At 43.8% G+C, this 24,446-nt stretch overlaps 1 protein-coding gene across 2 annotated transcripts in view; it reads right to left on the bottom strand.

The window, feature by feature from the left end:
• Window positions 1-6,453: 6,453 nt before the first annotated feature.
• The window catches only part of FAXC (failed axon connections homolog, metaxin like GST domain containing), a 67,139-nt gene continuing 49,146 nt past the window's right edge, over window positions 6,454-24,446 (bottom strand). For both annotated transcript variants that reach the window (XM_080806055.1, XM_080806054.1), the window contains 2 exons: window positions 15,595-15,711; window positions 6,454-7,257 (listed from right to left, as the gene is read on the bottom strand). In XM_080806055.1, coding sequence (XP_080662181.1) covers window positions 6,968-7,257; window positions 15,595-15,711 — 407 coding nt within the window. In that variant the 3' untranslated portion in view covers window positions 6,454-6,967. The remainder of the gene's footprint in view (window positions 7,258-15,594; window positions 15,712-24,446) is intronic.

The following is a 24,446-nucleotide window of genomic DNA, read 5'->3' as shown; positions in this document are numbered from 1 at the left end:
ATAAATTAAGACAAAGATCAATGCTATTTCAGTGCTCCCTGCACCAGTCTTTTGTAGTCTTTTGTATACCCACAAACAATCCTTCCCTACAAATTGCTTGTGTTTTTGATTTATGAGCCTGGATTTTGTATTGTGGCACTAACGCCACCACCGAGACAACTTTTGATGTGCCTGACACATTCTAACACAGCCAAGCCACATGGCTGCCTGAAGCCGTCGCATCTGTCACCCTTTCCTCCTCTCCTCCCACTCCACGAAATCCTAATACCACCAAGTGAAGAATTCGGACCCTCATCTTCCCGACCATGACCGCCATCCCCGCCATGTGAGTCGTCAGACACTCCGCGGGATGCACGTCTCTGGGGAAAACACGTGTTTACAAGAAGCATGATCCCATGAGACGGATTACTTGAGGTAATCGTTTTGACAGGAGAAACAAAACATGTCGCCCAGCGGAAGCAGAGAGTCCTCAAAAATTTGAGCACTGTTTTTAATCTTATTGCTGCAAGAGAATTCAGATATGATTTGTTTAAAGTAAAAATACAATCATTTGGACGTGGGTTGTGTTCGAATAAGCCAAATGGGATCTCTTACCGAGAGAGAGAAGCAAATAGGGCACAGCGCTTCCAGTTCTGAACAACTGTGAGGGGAAGAGTCCACATTGCTCTTCTGTTCTGTTTTGTTTTGTTTAAGAGGAGGGAGACGGTAAACATCCAAAGCATTTCTCTTTCCTAGCCCTCCACTGAACAACTGCATTCTCTCTGCTCTCTGTTTAGCCACAGCTAATTAACACAGTTAATTAACACAGCTAATTAACAATTCAGGAGCTGAATCCTATTGTTTTTAAAAACGTAGGTAATTTTTTAAAAATACTAAAGAAAGGAAAAGTTTTAACTATCATTGATAAATGAGTTGCTCTATTTCAACCACAAAGTAAAAAAAAAAAAAAAAATGTGCTTGTGGGGTAGGGGCGGGGGAGAGGGGAATTGGTCGTATTTAGCAATACTACTTTTTATAAAATTAGCCATTATCATAAATATATATTGCTCTACTATTAGTGGATTGCTTCAAAATATTTAAAGCTGCAGTCAGGAACAACAATTTTTAAAAATCCAAGAAGGCCATCAAGTTCATTGCTGACATTATTTAATTACGTAAGAACACTAGAGTCTCTACCAATCTCTTATTCTAGGTAACTTGTTTCTCCCACTAAAATGATCACGAGTGTTGGTGCTGGCTAGACCACATTCATAAGTTAGTTCATTATTGCAATGGGCCCCTCCATTTATCTACAAGTTTTACAATTTGGGGCAATAATCTTCTTGAAATTTGAGCATCCCTCCTCGTCATAATCTAGCCAGCAACAGAAGTTTCAGAAAGCCTTGTTCTGGGGACAAGTCCCCTGCCTTAGCAGGAGCCAGAATGCTTGAGGGGGTCACACTGTCAGCCCCAAGAGAGCCGAGTCACTTTCCTTTAAGCAATTTTTCAGTTTCCTCTGTAACCATTGCTCTAGACCAAGGCTGATACATTACTTATTCCAGTCATCTTATCCTAAAGGTTAAGGAACCTTAAATATCTTTCAGACATTCTGGAAAGTCAGGGACTAAAAACCCAAGTTTCTGGTAAGGAATTCAAATGAAGAAAACATTCATGATGTGTTTGCATTTACTGCCGGTGCTGACGAGAGCACTCCAGGCAAGCGGGACCTCCCGCCCCACCCACCAAGGGGATCCTCTCAAACTTTGCCAAGCTTCATCCAGACCACTGGAAGCAACTGAATAAAGGTCAAGCACTCCACAATCATACATAATTGATGGCTGAACTTATTAAGGATGGGTTGCCGGAGTTCAGCGTTCAGACTTGGAAGTATTTGTCATCAAATGTACTTTCATCGGTTCTTGTTCAACTTACACAGCCCTGCACATACAGAAGAGCAACGAATCTTGGATGATAGGAGCAATAAAAATCACTTCACCCTGTAAAAAAAGAAAAAAAAAGAAAAAGACAACGACAGCGACACAGAAGAACCTGAGTAGTTACCTATCTACAAAGGCACCATCCTTTTATTGAAAATACACTCAACAATTATCCTATGAATGAATGGATGGATGGATGAATACAGGAAAACGTGATTGTGCAGACCTTTTCCTATAAGGAACAATCCAGCCTCTTCTCTCCTACCTGACCCCCGCCGCTGGTCAGTCTACCCATGCAGAAGTGGTGGGTTCGAGAGCTGAGATGAAGCTCACAGGGCCCTGAATTAATTCGGATAAACCAACTTTTTGGATGGTTTAAGGATAACTGACAAAAACAATAACAATAAAACCTTGTCAGTTTCAGAATGCCAAATCTGTCAAAACAACGCTATTTTCTCAATTAATGCGAGACAGCTCTTCTTCCTTCCTTCACTGTCACTCAACACACTCAGCACGGATAGTAAGAGATTCTCTTGCATGCACATCCCATACCAATTTTTCTCCTCTCTGAATAGGTCAAAGGCAAGAAAAGAATGAACAGTAATAGTGGGAACTTTTAAACACTCTTTATACAGAAGGTTTCTTCAACTGGGGTCCGTGAGCACCTAAGGAATCCGTGGATGATTTCAGGTCTCTAAATCTGAACTTCTACGTAAAATTTTGTGTATTTTCATATATGTATTTTTCTGGTACTAAGGCAGTCATAGGATTCTCAGTGGCATCTCTGAGGTCAATTTAAAACCACTGCTTTTTAGGACGTGGCCTGCTTTTGGGTATACCTTTCCTATGCAGCCATCAGGGAAGGAGATTATGAATGCTGTGTTTCCAGAGGAAGGGGAGATTATAATGAGCTGGGAAGTCTTCTTGCAAAACTGAGGAAGCTGGGCCTTAAGAGGTGGGCATGAGTGGGGCCAGCAGACAGGAAGGGCAGACGTTTCAGGAGAGAGGCTAGCATAAGCAGAGACAGAGGGGGCATATGAGGTATGTCTAGGCAATGGCGAGCAAACCAACCTGGATGCACTGGATGGCTCACATGGAGGAACCCTGGGAGATACCCCAGGAAATGAGAAGAAGGAAGAGGTGAGGACACCAGGCCCCAGGGAGCGACCCTCACTCTGATGTAATATGGCACACCCTCAGGGCCAGAGTTTTTTAAAAAAATTAGTGGTGATGGGTTGAATGGATCAGGGAAGTGACCAAGCATTTAAAAGAGGCTACCACAGAAGTCTAAGGAAAAGAGGATGACCTAACATTAGGGTGCCATGTCTGTTCTGTTCACCATTCCATAGCCAGGGTGGATCCCGGGCCAGGCCCGGGGTAGGTGCTCAGTAAATACACAGTGAGTGAGCATATGGGCATGCATTCTTAAAAGATAAATAACAAAGAATAAGGAGTCTTGGCGACTTGCTACCATTTGCACAGCCTAGCAGTACCTTGCAGAGTAAACCCTAATGAAAGATCTCGGGTTGGCCTGGACCAGACTGAATGGACATGGAGGACAAGAGTGGAAGACTCTAAGCACTCTTTGAGAGAGACCAGGGACATCCTGGCTCCATGGGCACGGAGCGATTTCTCAGGGGACGTGGGTTTTCAAAGGAAACCAAGTCAAAATGGTGTCATGGCAAGATCCATCTAAGGCCAGGCAAAAGACTTCATTTCGGGTCTTGCCCTGCAAATGAACGCACGTGTGATGCGGGGCCAATGACAACCTCAAAGGCTCTCTTGTAAGGGGCTTCCTACAACCAACCCATGGCCCAGCCGTACACTGTTTGATTCTACACTTTCTCTCAAATAATCTAGACAAGACCCATGAAGCTAAAATCCCTCGCTCTTCCTTTCCTTGAATGCTACTTCAGGAATCCTATCCTAATACCTAATATCTCAGCACACACAGGCAGGGTTCACTGGAGCACCAGACTGTAGTCATGATTCAAGTCCAAGTTGCTCTACTCTATGATCAGTCACCTGGGTAGCCCATGGCCTCAGGAGTGTCACTGTTCATAATTCGTTACGTTACAACAACAAAATGGTAAACTCTGAAGATACGGTTTACCTCTGCATAAATTTATGTTGCCCTTATATCTACTCTGACATATGGAGATTAAATCATACTGTTGCTACTCCTCAATCCTGATGAGTGGGGCTGAGGGGCAAAGGGAGAGGGAGAGAGGGGAGGAATTTATTGGGGTAAAAAAAGAACAGGTGGCTAGCGGGTCTTCTGCCCAACCTAGAACGTCTGTTAACATTGAAGATCCCACTTTCCTTAAGTTACTTTCCAGTAAAAAAAGAAACACAACTTGAACAAGTAAGCCAGATAACCAAAATGTCCCCTAATTTCTTGTTATTTTTTTCTTGTAAGTAGCACCTGTTCACCATATTGGAGAACACTTCAGATCTGGGGAGCTTAGGAATGAAAGATAAAATCACAATTAAAAAGATAAAATTAAAGCCCTCCCAATAAAGCCTACCCAGGTCATCCAAACCACACCAAGTCTGTTTTGGTCATTTTGTTTCCATAACCCTGACTGGAAAGGTAAAACCTGGGGATATTATTCCAGGGTTCCAAATCGAGTTACACTTACAAAATGTTTGGCTACCCAGTCATGAGCTGTCAGGCTAGTACCCAAGACTGCAAGTGGTAACGTCCATTCAAGCCCCTGAGAGGCACCCGGATAGAATGACAATGAACACTGGCTCTCCGTGTACTTGCTCTCCAAGCAATGCACGATAAAAAAAATGCAACTCTACACAATCATAACTTAATCATTCTTGAAGTAAAGATACAACACGCCTGGTGCTATATAGTAAGAATAAATTGTAGGCAAAATTCCAAACACAACTCTCTCCAGCTAAGAGTGGGGACAGGGCAACTCAGTCCTTGTGCGGATGGGTCAACAGTCCATCTGTTTGTCGAATTTGCATTTTCAAGCCCAAAGTTTCCCTAGTCACACAGAACTACCACCAGCTGGCCTTGGAACACACTTGTTAGAGACAGAAGCGGACAGTCCTCCCAAGTGACGCTGGAGATGAAACACGCTCCTCCATTCATATCTTCTGCACCACATTTTCATTAGGCACCAAACAGTCCTCTCCAAGATGAATGGTTTTAATAAGATACTAACAACCGGGTTTCCGGTGCAGTAAGAATGTCCAACTCAGGGCATCTCCTACACATTGCTTCAATGGTAAACAGCCTCAGCAACTCTCCCCCTTTACCTCTCAGTGGAATCCACAGCATTTTAGGATTTTTTTTTTGCAAAAGCCATATTCAAAGAGTCTTTGTCAAGCAAAGAACATGAACTTCCCAGCACATGTTGCTGTCTTTAAAGCAGTGTCTCTTGAGCCCCACAACACATAACCATTGCCCAGTGAGCCCGCTGTGATCAGAAGCAAAGCAGTTCTGGTTGCAGATGCAAACCTGAACACTGACTCTCCTAGCCCAAATCCACGGCCGTCACCCCAGCATCTTCACCCCCTATTTCACTGGAAAATGTTGTAAGTCACCAAAAATGATGTCTTCAGAGACAGCGGGCCTTAGTAAATACAGTAACCCCAAGGGTCCATGTGCTCTATGGGGAAGGAGAGGGAGCACAGGGAGGCTATGGGAAATCCTTAAGAAACATTAACGTTTGTCCTCGGCATTGCCTTCCTCTCGCAGGGCAATGGCTGAGAACACCAGAGAAGTTGCATTAGGAAAACTGCATAGAGTGTACACCGCACAAAGTGCTTTGATGCCAGCGCCGTGATCCTCTTCACACTGCATCATTTCAGCACATCTCGCAAGGTCTGTTTTCAAAAACACATTACAAGCTGGCAAGCGTCTGCTTAGAAAAATCAGTCAAATCTTTCCCCTCCACTTCTGTGAAACCCATCATATTCCTGAGCTTTACTCCCTTCAGATAAACCAAACACGGGCAACTTAACGCTCGGGAGTCGACAAAGGACAACACTCCTGTGTGCATTCAGGCAATGAACGAAAGACTTCTGCAGACACACAGAACTGAAGACTGTTTGCAGCTGTTGATGAGCTGTGAGAGCAGGTTCAAGGTTCTCTCTGCAAAAGAGTTCGATTCAAGCAAGATCACAGGGAAGAACGAGGACCGAGTCCTAGCTGTGCCTCTCCGCGTGTTTTGTCTGCTCGGCTCTGGCGAGTGACTGTGGCTGCTGCTGGCCGGATGTGGAATTCCTTTGCCCTCGAATCTCCACACGTCGGAAGCACAATCGAGAATAAAAGGTGTTTACGTCGCAGCTCTTCCAAGAGGTTTAAAGCGCCGAATGTTACCACATGAATCCTCACAACACCCCTGTGAGGTAGGTAGGTGGAGAGTAGTGTTATCCCCACCTTACAGGTGGGGGAAATGAGGCACACGAGAATTAAGGGACTTGCCCGAAATCACACAGCTAGTCACTGGCAGGACTGAGAAGAAAACTTATACTGATTAGCACCTAGCACAGTGCTTTGCACATAGTAGGTGTTCACTGAATATCTTGGGATTTTATTTGAATTATCTCAACATACAATATACACACATAAAATACAAGCAGCCGCCATAGAACCCTTGTCTCCTACGTGTCTCCTGATGACTTCTCGTGTTACTTCGAACCCACGTGAAGGAAGGAAGGGCGCTCGAGAGTCCGTCTCACAGCGAAGCCCTCGGGCTGAAGAGGATCTACGTAATCGGGATCCACAGACGACCTGTTCTTGCCCCTGCTCTGCCACATGATGTTAGTTTTCTAATGAAAACAAAAATGGATTTCAGGAACCATGCTGACTTTTTTTTTTTTTTTTTTGCCTGTTTTAAATGGAGCCATCTTAATGGTTCTGTGTTTTGTTTGTACAAAAAAGAAATAAGGCTGCTATAGTCCAGTTAGCTTGTGAGAGGTGTGCCAAGCACGAAGATCTCCTCCCAGCTGAGCTGGATTTCCACCTGGGAAACTGGACCCACCAGGGAGTGGCAGCTCGGGCAGAAGACGGTCAGCAAGGCTGAACGTCACTTGCACTGTTCGTGGTCTGTGTAGTCATCCATGTCCACATCGGAATCAAAGAGCGAGTGTCCAGTGAAATCCGTATCTGGGGTTCTGGAAAAACTGTTCTCTGCTCCCTCATCTTCAAAGGTCTCTGTCCTTGAGTAAAAGCTGAAATCCAGCAGGGGTGTGTGGGTTTTGCTGCCTTCGCTGCTCTCCTCAGACTCATAGATGGTGTTGTCATCATCATGGTGCCACTCGGGCCAGAATTTCCTCCTTATCCTCTCACAGTACATGGCAAGGTTGATCAGTTCACCTGTTGGGGGGAAGGGGGGAAGGAAAGTCAGAGTTAATTCTCAAAGGCAGCAGTTAGCCACTTGGCCTGGGGAATTAATTGGGAAGAATATGGTGGGGGAGACGTTCACAATGTTTTTCCAAAGAGGGACCGTCGAATATTTAGCTTTTCATGCATGTAAGAAAAAAGGTAAGCAGGAAAAGTCAAATTCGTGAGTGGGCTGAGTGAGATTAAGGAGAGAGTCCTATGGTGGGTAGTTTATCCAAAGTGGCAGCTAAACTACCATCATTTGGCTGTGTCAAGCATTTTATTATTTTATGTTTGGTTATCAAGAGAACTGGTGCTTTGACTGGTTCATATTTAAATTAAAATATAGCCCATGAAAATACACCAACTGTTAGTTGGATTAAGTCAGCCAGAAATAATCATTCGTTCCACAAATATTTATAGTGTTATTAAGGACTGGGTACTATGCCACATAGTTGGAAAAAGTTATGTTAAGATGTAAATAATCCTAAATAAAATGGATAATGTAGAATTCTCTATGGATGAGTGTACCCACAGGCACATTTAGTAAAACGGGTTTTTAAATATTTTTTTCAATAAAATGGAACAGCTACACCCATAATTAAGTTCCCACTCAGTCATTGGGCTACTTCTTTTCATGTGAATCAAAGGAACACTTTTGTTAAGTCACTAAAATTCTCCAAGCATTCATCTGAAACACAACACAGAATCTGACATTCATTTCCTAATTCCCAATGAAAAATGGCAAGGGTGAGTTTTCGCCTTTGATCCACCAGATGGCAGCATTGCTTACAAACACATAATTTGTCACTATCCCTTTCTGGATTTCCTAGCCCTAAGAATATTCTTTGGTTGTTTGTTTTTTAAAAGTTATATAAACATCTAATTATACAGATAATCCAGTGTTTCACTGCTGAAATTAGAAAATAATGGATATATCAAAAATAAAAGAATTACCAATAATCACAACTGTAATAACATTTTTGTTTATGTTCTTCCAGAAATGTATAGACATATATATGCTTACATATATTTATACTTGTTATTTAAGCATTTACTATATATTCTGTTTCTTATGCTACTTTTACCCCCTTAACAACCTGTAGTAAAAAAAATTTTCAATTTCACACTATTACCTGATGACTGCACAGTAGCTCATTATTCAGATGTACCATTGTTTATTTTAACCATACCCCCTTTATGGCCATATAGGTTGTTTCTGTATTAATGGGTCTATTGATTATAGTCTTTAACTACTCTATTTTCTATCAAAGAAGATAATACATTCTCATTTTGGAAAGTGAGAACCCTGTGTATAAAAACGGTATAAATAGATAAGGGAGAAAACATAAGGCTCCTATAATCTCATCAATCCCAGGTCATCACAATGAACATTTTGGTGGAACTTATTTCAGCATATTTTCTCTTTATTTGTCATTATTACCACTTCCTGTTACTTTGCGTAACATTATTATACACATTTTCCAACGGAAATTTTTCAAAACTTGATGGCGGCTCTGCTTCAATAAGCACGCTCCCTATAAAACATGAAGAAGCGATTCCCCCACTCCATGAGCCCTATAAACTGGTGGGCTGATATCGCTTCCAGGGCACTATTTTCAGTTGCCTCAGGTCATAACAGTTCCCCCCATACTAAAGAGTCCATTCTGACTGCCCCCTTCTCAAGGAATTTACATACACGCCCAGGAGCCAGAAGCCAAGCAGCCACCATCAGTGCTCCCTGAAAAGATGCAGACAAACCCTCCACTTAGATTCTCCCTCAGGGAAGCAGTCAGGAAACACCTCCCCGGGTACTGCTGCCAGTCCCAGGTAACCAAGACTTGGACAAAGCTGGGGAGGCCGCAGCAAGGTTTGACCAGCGGGATGGGGGGCGGGGGGCAGGACTTGGAGTGGGAGGAGGTGATCGAAGATGGACTATGGTCACTTCACAGTGGGGTCTGGAGACAGCTGTGTTTGCCTCAATCAAGACCACTCGCTCTGAGCTGTTTAGCAAGCAGCTAGAAAGTCAGAATCTATTCACAGGTTCTACACCATATAGGGTTCTAGGCGCTTCTCCTATGGCTGTTTTTTCTACAGCCTGTTACTTCGCTTTTCTTCCAGGAGAGCAGCCCTGCCTTTGTCCTGTGAAACACGAATTCCCCTTCAGCGTGCAATAATAAAAGTTAATAAAAATAATAACAGCAAACGTGCCTATAGTCCCTACTGTGTACCAGGCACTGTTTGAAGGGCTTTATTCATCTGCTGAATTAGTCCTTACAATAATCCTATAAAGAAGAAATTATTATTATCCCCATCTGTCATGGGAACACTGAAGCAACAAAGAGGTTAATTAACTTGCCTAAGGTCACATAGCTAGAAAGCAGCAGAGCCAGGATTCCAACACCCAGTCTCCAGACTCCGTGCCCTTCACCACGAATCTATTCTCTCTCTCTCTCTCTCTCCCCGCCTCACCCCCCAGCCTGGCTTGGGAATTAATAGCTTCACACTCCCTGTCCCAGAAGATTTTCTATAATTCTTTCTGGAGTCTCAAGAATTATGAGGGGACAGGTACTGCCCCTCAAAGATAATGAGTTGTCAAGAAGTGATCATTCCATCATGGAGTCCAGAAAGGAATTGCTTTTGATAAGCAAAAACTGGGAGCCCACATACCCATCCTCAAATCCCACCACTGATAAAAACAGCGGGATGAAGAATGAAATGTTATGGCTGAGTTCTACCCCTGTCTGACTTCGCCAATTCCTTCTGTCCCTGGATTCTCCAGCAACTGACCCACTCACCACGCGACCAGACAAAAGAAAAGAAAAAAGTTGGCAGTAGAAATTGTGTGTGTGTGTGTGTACATGTGTGTGTGTGAGAGAGACACACCTGTGTTAACATAAATGCCTATGTTGAAGGTGTGAACCTTGTGAAACAATAGAAAAACTGCATTTTTTTCAAAGTGTACCTAATAATGAGATAACAATGTCACACAAAAAAATGGTAAAAATTAAAGTCTGGTAACCTCCAACGTGGAGGGTGAGGCATTGTAACTACATGTCTGGTGGAATTATAAATTTCTATAACCTTTTTTTGGAAAGTAATCCAATGTCACCTGTTGAAATTTTAACTGTACCTATCCATTGGCCCAGAACTCCACTTTTATTTCTCTATTCTACTAAGATAAAACCCCTGGTACATAAAGATATATATATATGCATGTCAACAGCATTGTGTCAGTAAAAAATAAGGAAGAAAAGAAAGATGAAAATGACCTGAATGCCCATCAATAGGGATTGATAGAATAAATTACAGTGCATCAATTCTATATATTTTGTAGTTGTTAAAAAGGCGTGACATTCTATTAAATGAAAAGAGCAAGTTATAAATGTATAGAATGCAATTCCATTGTTTAAAAATAGTTTAAAAAAAAAACAAAACTATTATATACATGTATGTAAACCTGCACATGAAAAAGAAAGGCAGAAAAAAATTCATTCCAAATTCTTAATATTGATTATTCCATGGGGGGATATTAGACACAGATAAGGGGAAGTCATAAATCTTTTAAAATATTCCTATTAATCCAACTTATTTTGACAATCATTGTATTTTTAAATCTAAAGTTCCGATAAAGTACATTAGTGCAGTACTAATGAGTGACTGGGGATATGCTCGGGCGGCTTGAGAGGCCATTTATCAGAAAGCCAAATGGTCCTCGACCCAGAGGTCACTCCCAAAAAGAATGAAGAGCTTTTCTCTTAGAGGTCCTCCAAATGGAAATATTCCCCAATGCTCTTTGAAAAAAAGTGACTAATTTTTTTTTTTTTGCATCACTGCAATTTCTCTAATGTTCAAAAACATTTTGGGGTGCCTGGATGGCTCAGTGGGTTAAAGCCTCTGCCTTCGGCTCGGGTCATGATCCCAGGGTCCTGGGATCAAGCCCCACATCAGGCTCTCTGCTCAGCAGGGAGCCTGCTTCCTGATCCTCTCTCTCTCTCTCTCTCTCTCTGCCTGCCTCTCTGCCTACTGGTGATCTCTGTCTGTCAAATAAATAAATAAAATCTTTAAAAAAAAAATTGTACAATTTGACGCTGAAAACGTTGTCAACCAGCCCCAGAACCCAGGACTCTGTTTCTCCCAGCTGCCAATTGTGTACAGCAGGAATGAGAGTGAGGGAGACGTGCGGGGGGGTGGGAAGAAGGAGGGCGCAGGGGAGATGGCCAGCATGCCCCAGCAGCACCTGTCCAGCCCTTGGGCATTAACCAGCAAGTATTTGGAAAACGTGGGGCCGGCACCCCCACACACTCATTATAGGCATTTCCTCGGCACCCCCCCTACTGCAGACCTGTGTGAAGTGCTGACCGCATGGAGAGCCCCTGCTTCTCTCTTTGGCATTCTGTCACAGGGCAGGGAGTGCACAGAGCATATCCTCTTCAGAAAAGATTGAAAAAAATTTGAATGGTGTGATGAAGACACACCACCTTCCCCTCATCTCCTTGAATCTAAAGGGGAGGGGCACCTGGGTGGCTTAGCGGTTAAGCACCTGCCCTTGGCTCAAGGTCATGATTCCGGGGTCCTCAGATCAAGCCCCGCACTGGGCTCCCAGGTCGGTGAGGCTGCTTCTCCCTCTCCCTCTGCCTGCTGCTCCCCTTACTTGTGTTTTCTCTCTCTTTCTGTCAAATAAATAAATAAAATCTTAAAAAAAAAAATAGAAAGCAATTTAGCTATACAGACTAAGAGCTTAGACCTTTTGAGATAGAAATTCCTCAACTAGAAATTTGGCTTAAGGAAATAACCACAGATAAGCAAGAATATATTTTTATACAAAATTCACTAAAGAATATTAGTTAAAAAATTATGTGAAACAAGAACAAGTCCAGAAAGAGAAGATTAATCACATCGATTACAATGTAGCCAGGGCATAGGATATTATCCAACTACTATATATTGCTTTAAGGCATATTTAATATCAAGGGAAATGGCCATGATACATAGTTAATTAAAACTACAGGTTTATAACTGTATCAACACCATGATCCCAGTTTTTCTAAAATATACACATACATGTACTTGATGAAAGATGAAGACACCAACCACAATATTAACAGTAGTTCTCTGTGGATGACAGGGAGCACAAGTTCTATTTTTTAATTTTTCTATCTTTTCTAAATTTTCTCCAGCAAGGAAATATTTCATGTACCTACATCTATAATACACAAACACATACTAAGTATATTTTAAGAACGGCTTAATATTCAAAGTCTGTCCTCTTACTCCCTTAAATTAAGGAAAATTTCTCAATATTTTCGATGGTTCTGCTACACTATGTGGCTAGATACTGTAACTAATATCTAGGACCAAAAGCGAATATTATACACACACACCCACATGCACACATGTGGCAAGGCCAACAGTGCTTTGGATGTTCCAAAGCTAAGGCAGAAAACTGCCTGATCCAAGCATTGACGCTCCTAGATTTGCGCCAATTCGAAAGCATACAGGTGCTTAGTTGTTCCTGCTTCCCCTTCCTCTTGTTACTTCTTGGGCAAGTCCCCACCACAGAAAGAGCATAGGTGGAGGAAGAAGTAGAAACCAAAGTAGTGGTTTGCCTGTCTATTAGCAGCTGCTATCAGAAGGTTTGGAAGGCCGTGCAACCAATGACCAAAATGGGATTTAGAGACCCTCTGTGGACTTTAACGATTCGTGCTACCCCAGTTCCCAGGGAGAGCTGGAAGCTTCTAACTTGTTTAAGAACCAAAGTACACACAGCTACGAGCCAAAGTCCCTCGCACACGATGGTGTCAGATTCTCCCAAGTGTGTGGATCTTGGGTGAAATTCAAAATTGATCCTCCAAAAAGGCTGACCCATTTCTTTAAAAAGGACACTAAATGTCTCGAGTCCTTCCAGGAAGTAAAAGTGAAAAGGGACAAGTCATAAATAATTTAACAAAAGATGTTTCGTTCCTGCAAGAAGGGATTCTATAGAATTTGATAGTTCTAGTCATAATGGATAATACCCAAATGCTTCTGACTAATAAGAGATGACATCAGCTGGGTGTGTTCACGCACGTGGGCTTGGGTACAAATGTGAGTGTACGTGTACAACTGAGTGTGTATGAGGTATGTGTGTATAGAATATGTGAGTAGACGTGGCAGTGTGTGTACTTGTTGGTGAGTAAGAGTGGTGGCAGGGAATAGGAAGAAACAGGAATAGAGTGTATATATACAACATGATCTAAAGGGAACCAATGTATCTTAGATGATTAAAATGAAGAGAAACTATTTTAAATGCTACCAACACCACCAATAAGGTAACATATTCGATTTAGGTAACTTCCAACACATTGTAAGACAAGGAACATTTCTGTGCTGATCAAATAGGAAATTAAATATCAGTCCATACTATCCCTAGCCTCACCCAGCTGAAGTTCCGGAAGACCTTCAGTCAATGCCTGCCCTATTCCAACCAAGTCTGGTAATGTTTCTGAAGACTCATCCTCACCAATGGGAGGATCTGGAGAATGACTTCTCCTGTCCTTTACCTGGTCTGAACTTCTGGGCATGCACCTGAATCACAAACACACACAGACACACACAGAGCTACAGCCTTCCCCAACCTTCCTATACACCCACCTGTGGCCACCACACGTGAGTGTTCACCTGCCTCAGTTTCTTGTATGATTCTGCCTTGCTTGGTTCCGATCATCCATCCAGCAACAATAAAAACATTCTATACACTATTCACTGGTGATCTCATCTACATCCTCAGCCTTCTCAGCTGGGGCATAAAAACCTTGGTCAACTCTGTCACTCCCCTTCCCAAACCCAAATACTGAACTTTGATCCCTGTATCAGCAGCCCCCAGGTACCTGCTCAGGTACTTCTTCAAATTGGAGATGACTCAGGGCACCCGCGTGGCTCATTCGGTTTAAGTACCTGCCTTCAGCTCAGGTCATGATCCCAGAGTCCTGGGATAGAGCCCTGCATCAGGCTCCCTGCTCAGCGGGGAGTCTGCTTTTCCCTCTCCCTCTGCCCTTCTTCCCCACCCCTGCTCCTGCTCTCTCTCTCTACTCTCTCTCTCTCTCAAATAGGTAAAATCTTTAAAAAAAAAAAAAAAAATTGGAGAGGACTCCAAACAGTTCCCATTCAGCAGAGGAAGCCTCTCCCAGAGGCCCAGCTTTCATGTGCATCCCACCTGTTCAGTCTGCCCCCCAACATACACATACACCAAGGTCTGGTCCCTTGACACCGACCCACATTGAGCTTACTGTCCCTGCCCCCTTGCCAACATGAACTCAACTCTTGGCTTACCACCCCCACACATATATTCATTCATCCCCTAGGTCTGGTCCCATTCATCCCCACTTCTACCCCCCCAGTCCGTAATGTAACTGTGGCAGGCCTTACGGCCAAAATATACAACAATTGCTACTACTACTAATAATAATAATAACATTTTATATAGTATCACACTATAAAACATTTGCGGACATTTCCCCTATTTTTCACAATCTTGAACTTCCTAGCTCTACTACTCTCAATGTATGATCTACAGATACCCACTAGAACAGGAAGAAAGAATGTTTGAACTCAAATGATGTAGAAACATATGTACCTATACCTACATGTGAAATATGTAACACCAGTTCAGACTCAAAACAGCATCGAGATGGGCAGTCAGTCCATCAGCCCCAGCCCACCATGTTTGCTGCCGCACTACGTAGAACAGAAAGTAGTGAGGCTCGGCACCAATGTCCCATGGAAATTAAGGAAGACCAACAAAATATGGGCACTAGGTGGAATCCCAGCCCTGTCATCAACAAGTGTTAAGTCCACTATGTAAGGAGCTGTGTAATACACAGTACAATTTGCATCAACTTTGTTAAGAACATGGTCTAGGCAAGATGGCAGGTGAAAGTCTGGTCTTCCTCAACCCCTACACATCCTGAGCATAATAAACTGACCGGGGGCACCTGGGTGGCTCAGTCATTAAGTGTCTGCCTTCGGCTCGGGTCATGATCCCAGGTTCCTGGGATCGAGCCCCGTATCAGGTTCCCTGCTCAGCGGAAAGCCTGCTTCTCCCTCTCCCACTCCCCCTGCTTGTGTTCCCTCTCTCGCTGTCTCTCTCTGTCAATAAATGAATAAAATCTTTTAAAATAACAATAATAATAAAAAATAAAATAAACTGACCCCAGCCCTGGACACCAGAGCCTGGTGTCTCCAAAAAGCACAGTCAAGTTCACAGGCATAGACCTAGAATTCTCCATTGTGTTACCCGTACCCTTCACCCCACAGCAACTCCTAAAGCCTGAAGAGGTTTGTAGGGCTTGCCTTTGATCAGCCGCTCAGGTCTTGTCCCAGGTAAGGTCCACATTGCCTGTGCCAAGTGTCCAAAGACGGTGGCGTCCAGAGTAGAAAGCTTGGGCCCCATGATGTACTTCTTGTCACCTGCAGCAGACAGAGCAGAGAGGTCACTGGGCTGGCCTCCACTGCCCCACGTGGTCACCGTGGCATTCAGCGCACACGAATTATAGGTTCATTTAACTCTTGTCAAAAGTTTTGCAGAGTCAAAATGCATGTACCCCCTTTTTCTTAAAAAAAAAAATAGAAGCAAAAATGAAACAAATTAATCCTGTGACGGACCAATCCATACAGTAGCAAAACAGGGAAGTAACTGGGAACATATCAAGAAAAGCACATAAGGGAGGAAGGTTCATGGGGAAAGGGAGATCTTATCACCCACAGACCTCTGGAGGCACCTCCTTGTCTCAGACTCTAGGAATTAAAAGTTGAGATGCTTGAGAACGCCTGGAAATATGCTTAACCCGTCTCAAAGATAACCCAGACCCTGCACACCAACGTCAGCACTTATTTTATTAAATTAATACATGTCCTCAGAAGAACTCAAGAAGCCTGGGCTGCAAGGCAAGATTTTCCATGCTGTACCATGGTCTTGACAATGTTCTCAGCACTGAGCACCAGCTCCCGCAGGAAGGACTACAGAAAGAGAAACTATGGAATCACAGGCCCAGCCCTGAGATCGGGCTCACACACAACGATGTGTCACACCTTTGCTCCCATCTCTCCTTTTCCATCACTGCTGAACTAGCTCAGTCTTCATCACCTGGACCATCTCCTCCGACCTGTTACAATTGTCCCAGGTTGTCTGCCAAGCCACTGACAGGCGCTGTAGCAAACAGAGGCAACACAGGCGGAACTGGATCCACCTCATTCACATCCTGGCAGAACCATGATTCACCGTGGGAGACTGCTCGGTACTGAACCTCTCAGAGGCTCAGTTTGCCTATCTGGAAAATGGGGATGATACTGACGCTCATTTTCTAGGGCTATTGTCAGGATGCATGGCATCATGCACGAGGAGCCCTTAGCACCATATGTCGGTACCTCAAGCATTAGCTTTCATGAGCGCAGCCCCTCTGTTTCTCCAGCCCATACCCCACCCGACTTAAATCGCATAAAGTCCTCTTTTCACCACGTCACTCCCCTTCACAAACACCATCAATGGGCTATGAAATGGGTTATGAAAGAAAGTCTAAACTCGGAATTCAAGGCTCATTAGGCTCTGCCTCCGACCCAGTTCCAGTTTTCTCTGCCGTTCCTCCCTCACTCTAGCCAACCTGGGCAACGCTGCCCATTCCCCAGCACACTTCATGCTTCCTAAGGACACATCTTTGCCCAAGCTGTGCCCACCCCTTTTCCCACCCCCCACAACCTGTATGTGCTCCCCACTCCTCTCCATCTGGTAAATTCTATCCATCCTTCAAGGTCCAGCATGAGCCTCCTTCCAAAACTTCCTCTGTCTATTCTATCTGGTGCTAACAGGAGTCTTCAGTTCAGACAGCCCTGTGTTCAAATGCTGCGGTTACACATAAGCCTTGTAAGGCCTTTTATACCTACTAACCTTAATTTCTTGAGGAACTGCTGGTTGTTTAGGCGAATCAGTGAGATGACTCGAGGAGAGCACACAGAGGAGAGGTCTTGCCTCTTCTCGCCTACTCTCTTGAGCTTCATACTGTGCTACGTGCTGGTTGGTTTTTGCTTGTTTGTCTGCACATTTTCTCTTTCCAACAAAATGGTAAGTTCTTTGAAAGTGAGAATAATTCCTTATTTTTATTAAACAAATGCTAATGCAATGTTTACTACATACCAGGCATGGTTCTAAATGCTGCACCCATTTCACTGTTTTTGAGGGGCACACCGATAAAATTAAGTATCTGATGCCTGCATATAAATGAGCTAGAAGGAGAAATGGCTGGAGTTGGGAATGAGAGTTAACAGACCAACACAGCACGATACAAGCATACAGAAATGTATCAGATCAACATTTGTACACCTTAAACTTACACAATGTTTTATGTCAAATATATCTCAATTTTAAAAATAAGTTGAAAACAACAAAAAAACAACAAATGGAGCTGGAATTATCTTTAAAAAGATCATTTCTACTCTATATTCCACAGGGACCAAGGAAAGCCCCGCAATATCCTGAACCTAACCAAACTGTCTACTCTGATGAGGACAAGCAAGTGGTCCATCCCTGGACAAAAATAACAAAGCAAACCTGGGTAAATCATCTGTTCTCAAGAGTGTCAGTTATTTTCTTGGGGCACCTGGGTGGCTCAGTCGGTTGTGTCTGACTCTTGGTTTCAGGTCAGGTCATAGTCTCAAGGTCGTGAGACTGAACCCCACCTCGGGCTCTGTGAGCAGAATCTGTTCAAGATCCTCCCTCTGGGGCACCTGGGTGGCTCACTCCGTTAAGCATCTGCCTTTGGCTCAGGTCATGATCCCAAGGTCCTTGGATTGAGCCCCGAGTCAGGCTCCCTGCTCATCAGGGAGTCTGCTTCTCCCTCTCCCTCAGCCCCTCCCCCGACTCATGCACCTGCACACATGCTCACTCTCTCTAATAAATGAAATCTTTAAAAATTTTTTTTCTCTCTCTCTCCATCCCCCTCCCTGTCTGCTCCTCCCCCACCACTCTCTACTCTCTTTCTCCCTAAAAAAATAAAATCTTAAATTTAAAAAAAAAAAGTGTCAGTTATTCCTTAAAGCACCCTGCTGGCTCCATGCCCTGGCCTTAGTGCTGGCATTAGTGATGCAGGTTGGCCAAGGGACCCTGACCCTGAGCTCTCGTGCCACCCTGCGTGGGCAGATGGGGCATGCCCACCAGTGATCCCTATAGGATGGTGCCAGGGCTCAGCCCAGTCGAGGCCCAAATGTTCGGAAGCCCACAACACAGAAGCCATGAGACAGTTGGAGGCACAACTGTGAAAAGGGCTACACACTGTTCAGAGAGAAGAAAAACAAGACAGAGGACAGCTGCAGGGGCTTCCTGCTCAAAAGAAAAAAAGAAAATGTTGATCTTCTTAATTTGATTTTAAAAAAGAGAGAGAGAAAGAGGGATTGTCTAAGGGAAATGCCAGAATGAAGTGTGTAAATCGAGAGCTGTTGTAGAACCCAAAGACATTGGAGGCAAGAGGGAAAAAAAAATATATATGGATAAAACAGAACAAAACAAAAACTTGGGAACCTAAAAATAGAGCACCTGGGACCTTGATAAAAAGAAAAAAAATTAATTAAAAAATGTAATCATTTGGGGATGCCTGGGTGGCTCATTGGGTTAAGCATTTGTCTTCAGCTCAGGTCATGATCCCAGGGTCCTGGGATGAGTTCCGCATCGGGCTCCCTTAAGCCTCTGTCTTTGGCTCAGGTCATGATCTCAGGGTCCTGGGATCAAGCCCCGCATCGGGATCTCTGCTTGGCAGGGAGCCTGCTTCTCTCTCTCTGCCTACTTGTGATCTCTCTCTCTGTCAAATAAATAAATAAAATGTTTAAAAAAAAAGGGGGGGGTGGAGTCTGCTTCTCCCTCTGCCCTTCTCCCTGCTTGTGCTCTCTCTCTCTCCCTCTCTGACAAATAAATGAATAAAATCTTAAAAAAAAAAAAAAAGTAATCATTTGAATACATACATCAACTATGCATACAGTATCTAACCTGAATTTCCCATTTGGCATCAGAACATTAACACCGGAGAGTCATGGATTTAGTTAGTAACAGAACTGGACTAAGAAGGCTGGCTCCCAGGTCTTCAGACCTCCGGCTGCAGGCTCCTTGCTCTGTGTCAATGGGCCCCACGGGTCATCATCTCAGAGGTTAACAACCCCTGGAGGGTTGAGCTATCATCATTTACCAAAAACACTGCTTTAGAGAGGAAGAAGTACTGAATACAGAAAAGAAAAAGAAAGAAAAGAAGTCTAGGGCTTTTTAAAGGTACTTCCAAAAAAACTGACAGAATTCAGCATTTGTGGAAAATGTTGAATGGTAGAATCAAAATCACACACACACCAGTAATAAATTTTAAAAATATCAAAATATTTATTAAATTTATTAAATTTAAAAAATTTACTGTTACTGTAAAAATGTACTGTTACTGAAAAGTGCTCAAGTACCAAATGGCAGGAAGCTTTTTAAAAACTTGATCTTGAAAGGATTTTAGACTTACAGAAAAGCTACAAAAATAACAGAGCTCCTGTGTACCCCTCAGCTGGCTTCGGCCAATATCAATATGTTAGACTACCACAGTCCAAGTATCAAAACTAAGAAATTAACATTAACACACTATTAACTGCACTATAGACTCCATTCACATTTTATTCATTTTTCAACTAATACCCTTTTGTGTTGCAAGAGCCAATCTAGGATCCCACACTGCTTTTAGGTGTCATGTATCCTCACTCTCTCCTCCAATCTGCAAACGCCCCAGTCTCTCCTTGTCTTGCATAACCCTGAGACTTATAAAGAATACTGGTCAGTTATTTTGTACAATGTTCATCAATTTGAGTTCACCTATGGTTTTTCATGATTAGATCAGGTCACATATTTTTGCCAAGAATCCCATGGAAGTCCTAATGTCACCTTCTGTGATGGCTACTTTTATGTGCCCATGTGACTGGGTCGCGGAGTGCTTATTTGGCCAAACATAATTCTGGGTGTTTTTGTGAAGGTGTTTTGGATGAGGTTAACATTTAAGTGGCAAACTGAGTATCGCAGATTACCCTCTCTGGTGTGGGTGGGCCTCATCCAATCAGTTGAAGGCCTTTTAAAAAGGGGGTGGGGGGGGTGCTGACTCTCCCCAGGGAGAATTCCTTCTGCCTTCAAAAGGGAGCATGGGGTTTTTCCTGCCTTTGGACTCAGGCGGAAACATGGGCTCTTCCTGGGTGCTGAGCCTTCAGGCCTTTGGATTGGAACCACAGCCTCAGCTCTCCTGGGTCTCCAGCATGGGGTCACCCTGAATACCTTGAGACAGGTCAGCTTCTATAACCTCCTTACAAATTTGTATACTAAATGTATATATCCCAAATATATATGTATATATTTACATATATCCTACTGGTCTGTTTCTCTGAAGAAACCTGACTAATATACCTCCTCAGGGCCTATCAGAGGGACCATAATGTCCACATGTCTTATCACGGTGATGTCAACCTTGAATATGTGGTAAAAGTGGTACCTGTGAGGTTTCCTCACTGTAACAGTACTACTTTTCCTTTGCAACTAATAATCCTGGATGAGATCTTTTGAAACTGTATGAATACCATGTTTCCCTGCAAAGTCTGGACTGCTGATTTCAGCATCCACTAGTGGATGTTTTCTGAAACAATTATTATTATGTTTGCCTCGTCAGGATTTTCTATTTTTCTCACTCCTTCTACATTTATTGATTGGAATCCTACTATTCCCCGCATCCCCCATTTACTAATGTATTCAATTATTTATTTATATAAGTATGTGTTCATCAATACTTATTTTATTCTATGGCTTATAATCCAGTACTTTCATTATATATTTTATCACTCAAATTGTTCTAGCTTTGGCCTTTTGGACACTGGCAGGAAGTAATTTTAAGAGGGAAATTGAATTTAGATTTGACTCTGCTTAGAGACAAAGAGGCTGAGCTAAGGTCTCTCAAGACTGCAACGCTCCCAGCTTTCACCAAGTGGTTCCAGACCTTGCGGCCAGACGTAGCAAAAACAAAACACTAAGGGCATTTCTGAAGGGCACTGAAAGAACAGGCTTGGGGGACAGGGCGACTCGAGCTTCCTTTTCAGTAGGTAAACTATCCCCATTGCTTCTGTAGGAAGGGACAGAAGCAGCTGAGAGAAACCTGAGTACCTGTGACTCCTTGCCAGCCTCCAGGTTGGGAGTGAGGACCAGAACACTGGTGAGCAGAAACGAAGGTTGAAAATATCAGAAACCCTAGGAGGTGAGGGATATCAGGCTCCCTGAGGGATTCTCCACCAGAGGCCAGTCTCCATGTGCCTAGAAAACCTCCATGAAGGTGCAGAGCCCTCCTGACTGAGGGCAAGCCCACATCACAAGAGAACGTGGAGTACATCCAGCCAGTGAAGGCAAGGTGACTTCAGGTGCCCAGGGTGATTTCACAGAACTCCACGCCTGGATCTTCAAGTGGCCACGAGGGAGCAGAGACCAGTGAGGACATGCAAGGATAGTGACCAAACAGTCAGGGGAGAGGGGCCGTGCAGACGAGCCCCCGGCAGGGGCAATAAGAGTTGGCCGCACTGAGGGTAGGGGATACAAGCTAGTCCTCGGTATTTCTAGAATTTGATCCTACCTCCCTTGGGTGGTCTGGGCAGCTCTTCTCCATGGCAAAAGCTATGGTGCAGATGCGGTAACCATTGGGGCCCCCAAGGATGACCACAAATTGAGTGGGGAGTGCAAAGTCAAGAATAACAGAAATGTTCTGGAGCCCTAAAGGATATTTGCTCTTTGTACCTCAGACTTGAGCTGTGATTGGATTTTATAAGATCACTGGTCAAAATCTTAAGTGACCCCATTAATCCAAGGTTGCTTATCCTGACCTCCAAGACTGAGCTGGCTCTTGCCACACTATCTTCCACTTCTGTCGTGGACAGCAACACAAGGCCGACCAGGAGACACCAGGACACAACAAAGATGAGAGTATATGGAAGAGGACGGAGCACGTTGGTCAGCTTCCTCCCCCTCAGCAAGGACTGCCTGAGGGGATGGGTGGGACATGATGGGGAAGGGTGACTATGGAGAGCAGAGCCACGCAGTCGTGCAGGGAGAACTAAATCAACATGGAGTCTGAGAAGAATGCTCAGAATCCAAGCCTGAAGATTCAGGCCAAACTGAAAGAACAAGCTATAGGGTTGAAGCAAACCAGCCTCAGTGAGCAGGGGACCAAGGGAAGAGGAGAAAAGAAGGACGCAGTAATGCGTCTGACAAGTACCACTTAGAGGGCAGGACCATGTAACAGCGCAACTAAGAAAGTGCTCCTGGTCCTAGGCTGTTTCCTGCTCCCTCTCCTCGGAGAGGATGCGTGAGAGCTGACAGCTGTTAACTCCCCCCAGTCCCAGGCAGAACGAACCCAGGTCTGACTAGCGTGAATGCTCTACTTCAGTCACGCATGCTGGGTGCTCATCCCATCCTCCCCTCCACCCTTGCATCAAATAACTTCCTCTCAGCCAACCTAAACCTTCCCATCAGACTCAGTCCAGGTCGTCCGTCCTCCACTCTGTGAAGACCACGCGCATGGTCCTGGCGCACAAGTTTCTCCCACTGGGCCCTCCTCTGCTAAACCCCAGAGGCAAGACTGCTCAGAGCACGGCTACTCAGAGAACATTCTGAGTCCCTCAGCATCACAAACTCTCAAGTCCCATCTACTGAATGAGAATGTCTAGGAGTGGGACTGGAAAATCTGTGTTTTAACAAGCTTTCAGGTCAGTAAAAACCACCTTGGAGAGCCTGCAGTTCTTGGGCCATATTTCAGACAGCAGTTTCAGGTGCAATTTTAACATCTATGTTAACTAATTAGAATTTAAATAAAAACTTGAAAAAAAAAAAAACTTGAAAAAAAAATTTTTTTTAAAAATAGCACTGTTCCAAGTGATTCTTATCATGCCAGAGTTTAAGAAGCACTGGTCTGGACTAGATCAGTGGTCTTAAACTCAAGCATGCATCATAATCACCTGGAGGCCTTTTTAAAAACACGGAATGATGCCACCACCCCCCACCTGGAATTTCTGATTCAGCAGGTATGGAGTACGAGTCAAGAATGCATTTCTAGGGGCGCCTGGGTGGCTCAGTGAGTTAAAGCCTCTGCCTTCGGCTCAGGTCATGATCCCAGGGTCAGCCCCACATGGGGCTCTCTGCTCAGCGGGGAGCCTGCTTCCCTTCCTCTCTCTCTACCTGCCTCTCTCCTTACTTGCGATCTCTGTCAAATAAATAAATTAAAAAAAAAAAAAAAGAATGCATTTCTACAGGGTGCCTGTGTGGCTCAATCAGTTAAGCATCCAACTCCTCTTGATCTCAACTCAGGTCCTGATCTCAGGATCGTGAGTTCAAGCCCTGCACTAGGTTCCATGACAGAGCCAACTTTAAAAAAAAAAAAAAAAAACGGATTTCTAACAGATCCCAGATAATGCTGATGCTATTGGTCCAGGGAACACCCTTTGAGAACCACAGATCTAGTGCACCAATAGGTAATTCCCACATGCTATCTCATAGTCTGACCTGTGTGTGTGCACATCTCCTCAAGTAGTTTTTCAGTTCTTTGAGGGCAAATAACCCTCAGTTTTACTTTTCTGTCTATTCGGTACCTATCACAGTAGAAATTGTCAATTAGGTGATCATAGCCTTAATTATGTCTGATCTTTGTCCCTTCTTAAAATGGAGAGCTATTTATTGTAAGTATTACAAGATAGAATAATGTGAAAGTACTTCGCAAACTAGCAGTGCTATTTTAACATTAGAAATGATCTTCTACTCATCACAAGTAATCAGAACACAAGTACTGACCATGGACAGAACCAGTCCAATATCTCTCCCAGGAGAGAAATCCCTTCTCCCACTTCCCCACCCCATATGTCCCAGTGCTCACCCTGCTAGAGACATCTCTATCCCTTCTTGGGCAGGACAGTCTAGTCTAGGATTAGACGGTTGCTTACACTGAAACAAAATATGACTCCTTAGAACTTCCATCACTGATCCCAGTTCTTTCCTCTGGGATCACAAAAAGAATTTATGGCCATATTTACTCTACCCATTCCTAGGAAAGTAAATCTCCACTAACATACTTCTAAGCAAAAGCTGACCACGGGCACATATATCACTATGGAATTGTGGG

The sequence above is a fragment of the Martes martes genome (assembly GCF_963455335.1).
Source record: "Martes martes genome assembly, chromosome: 6".
Lineage (NCBI taxonomy): Eukaryota > Metazoa > Chordata > Mammalia > Carnivora > Mustelidae > Martes > Martes martes.
The sequence above is the reverse complement of the archived record's forward strand: the minus strand, read 5'-3'. Positions and strand labels throughout refer to the sequence as shown.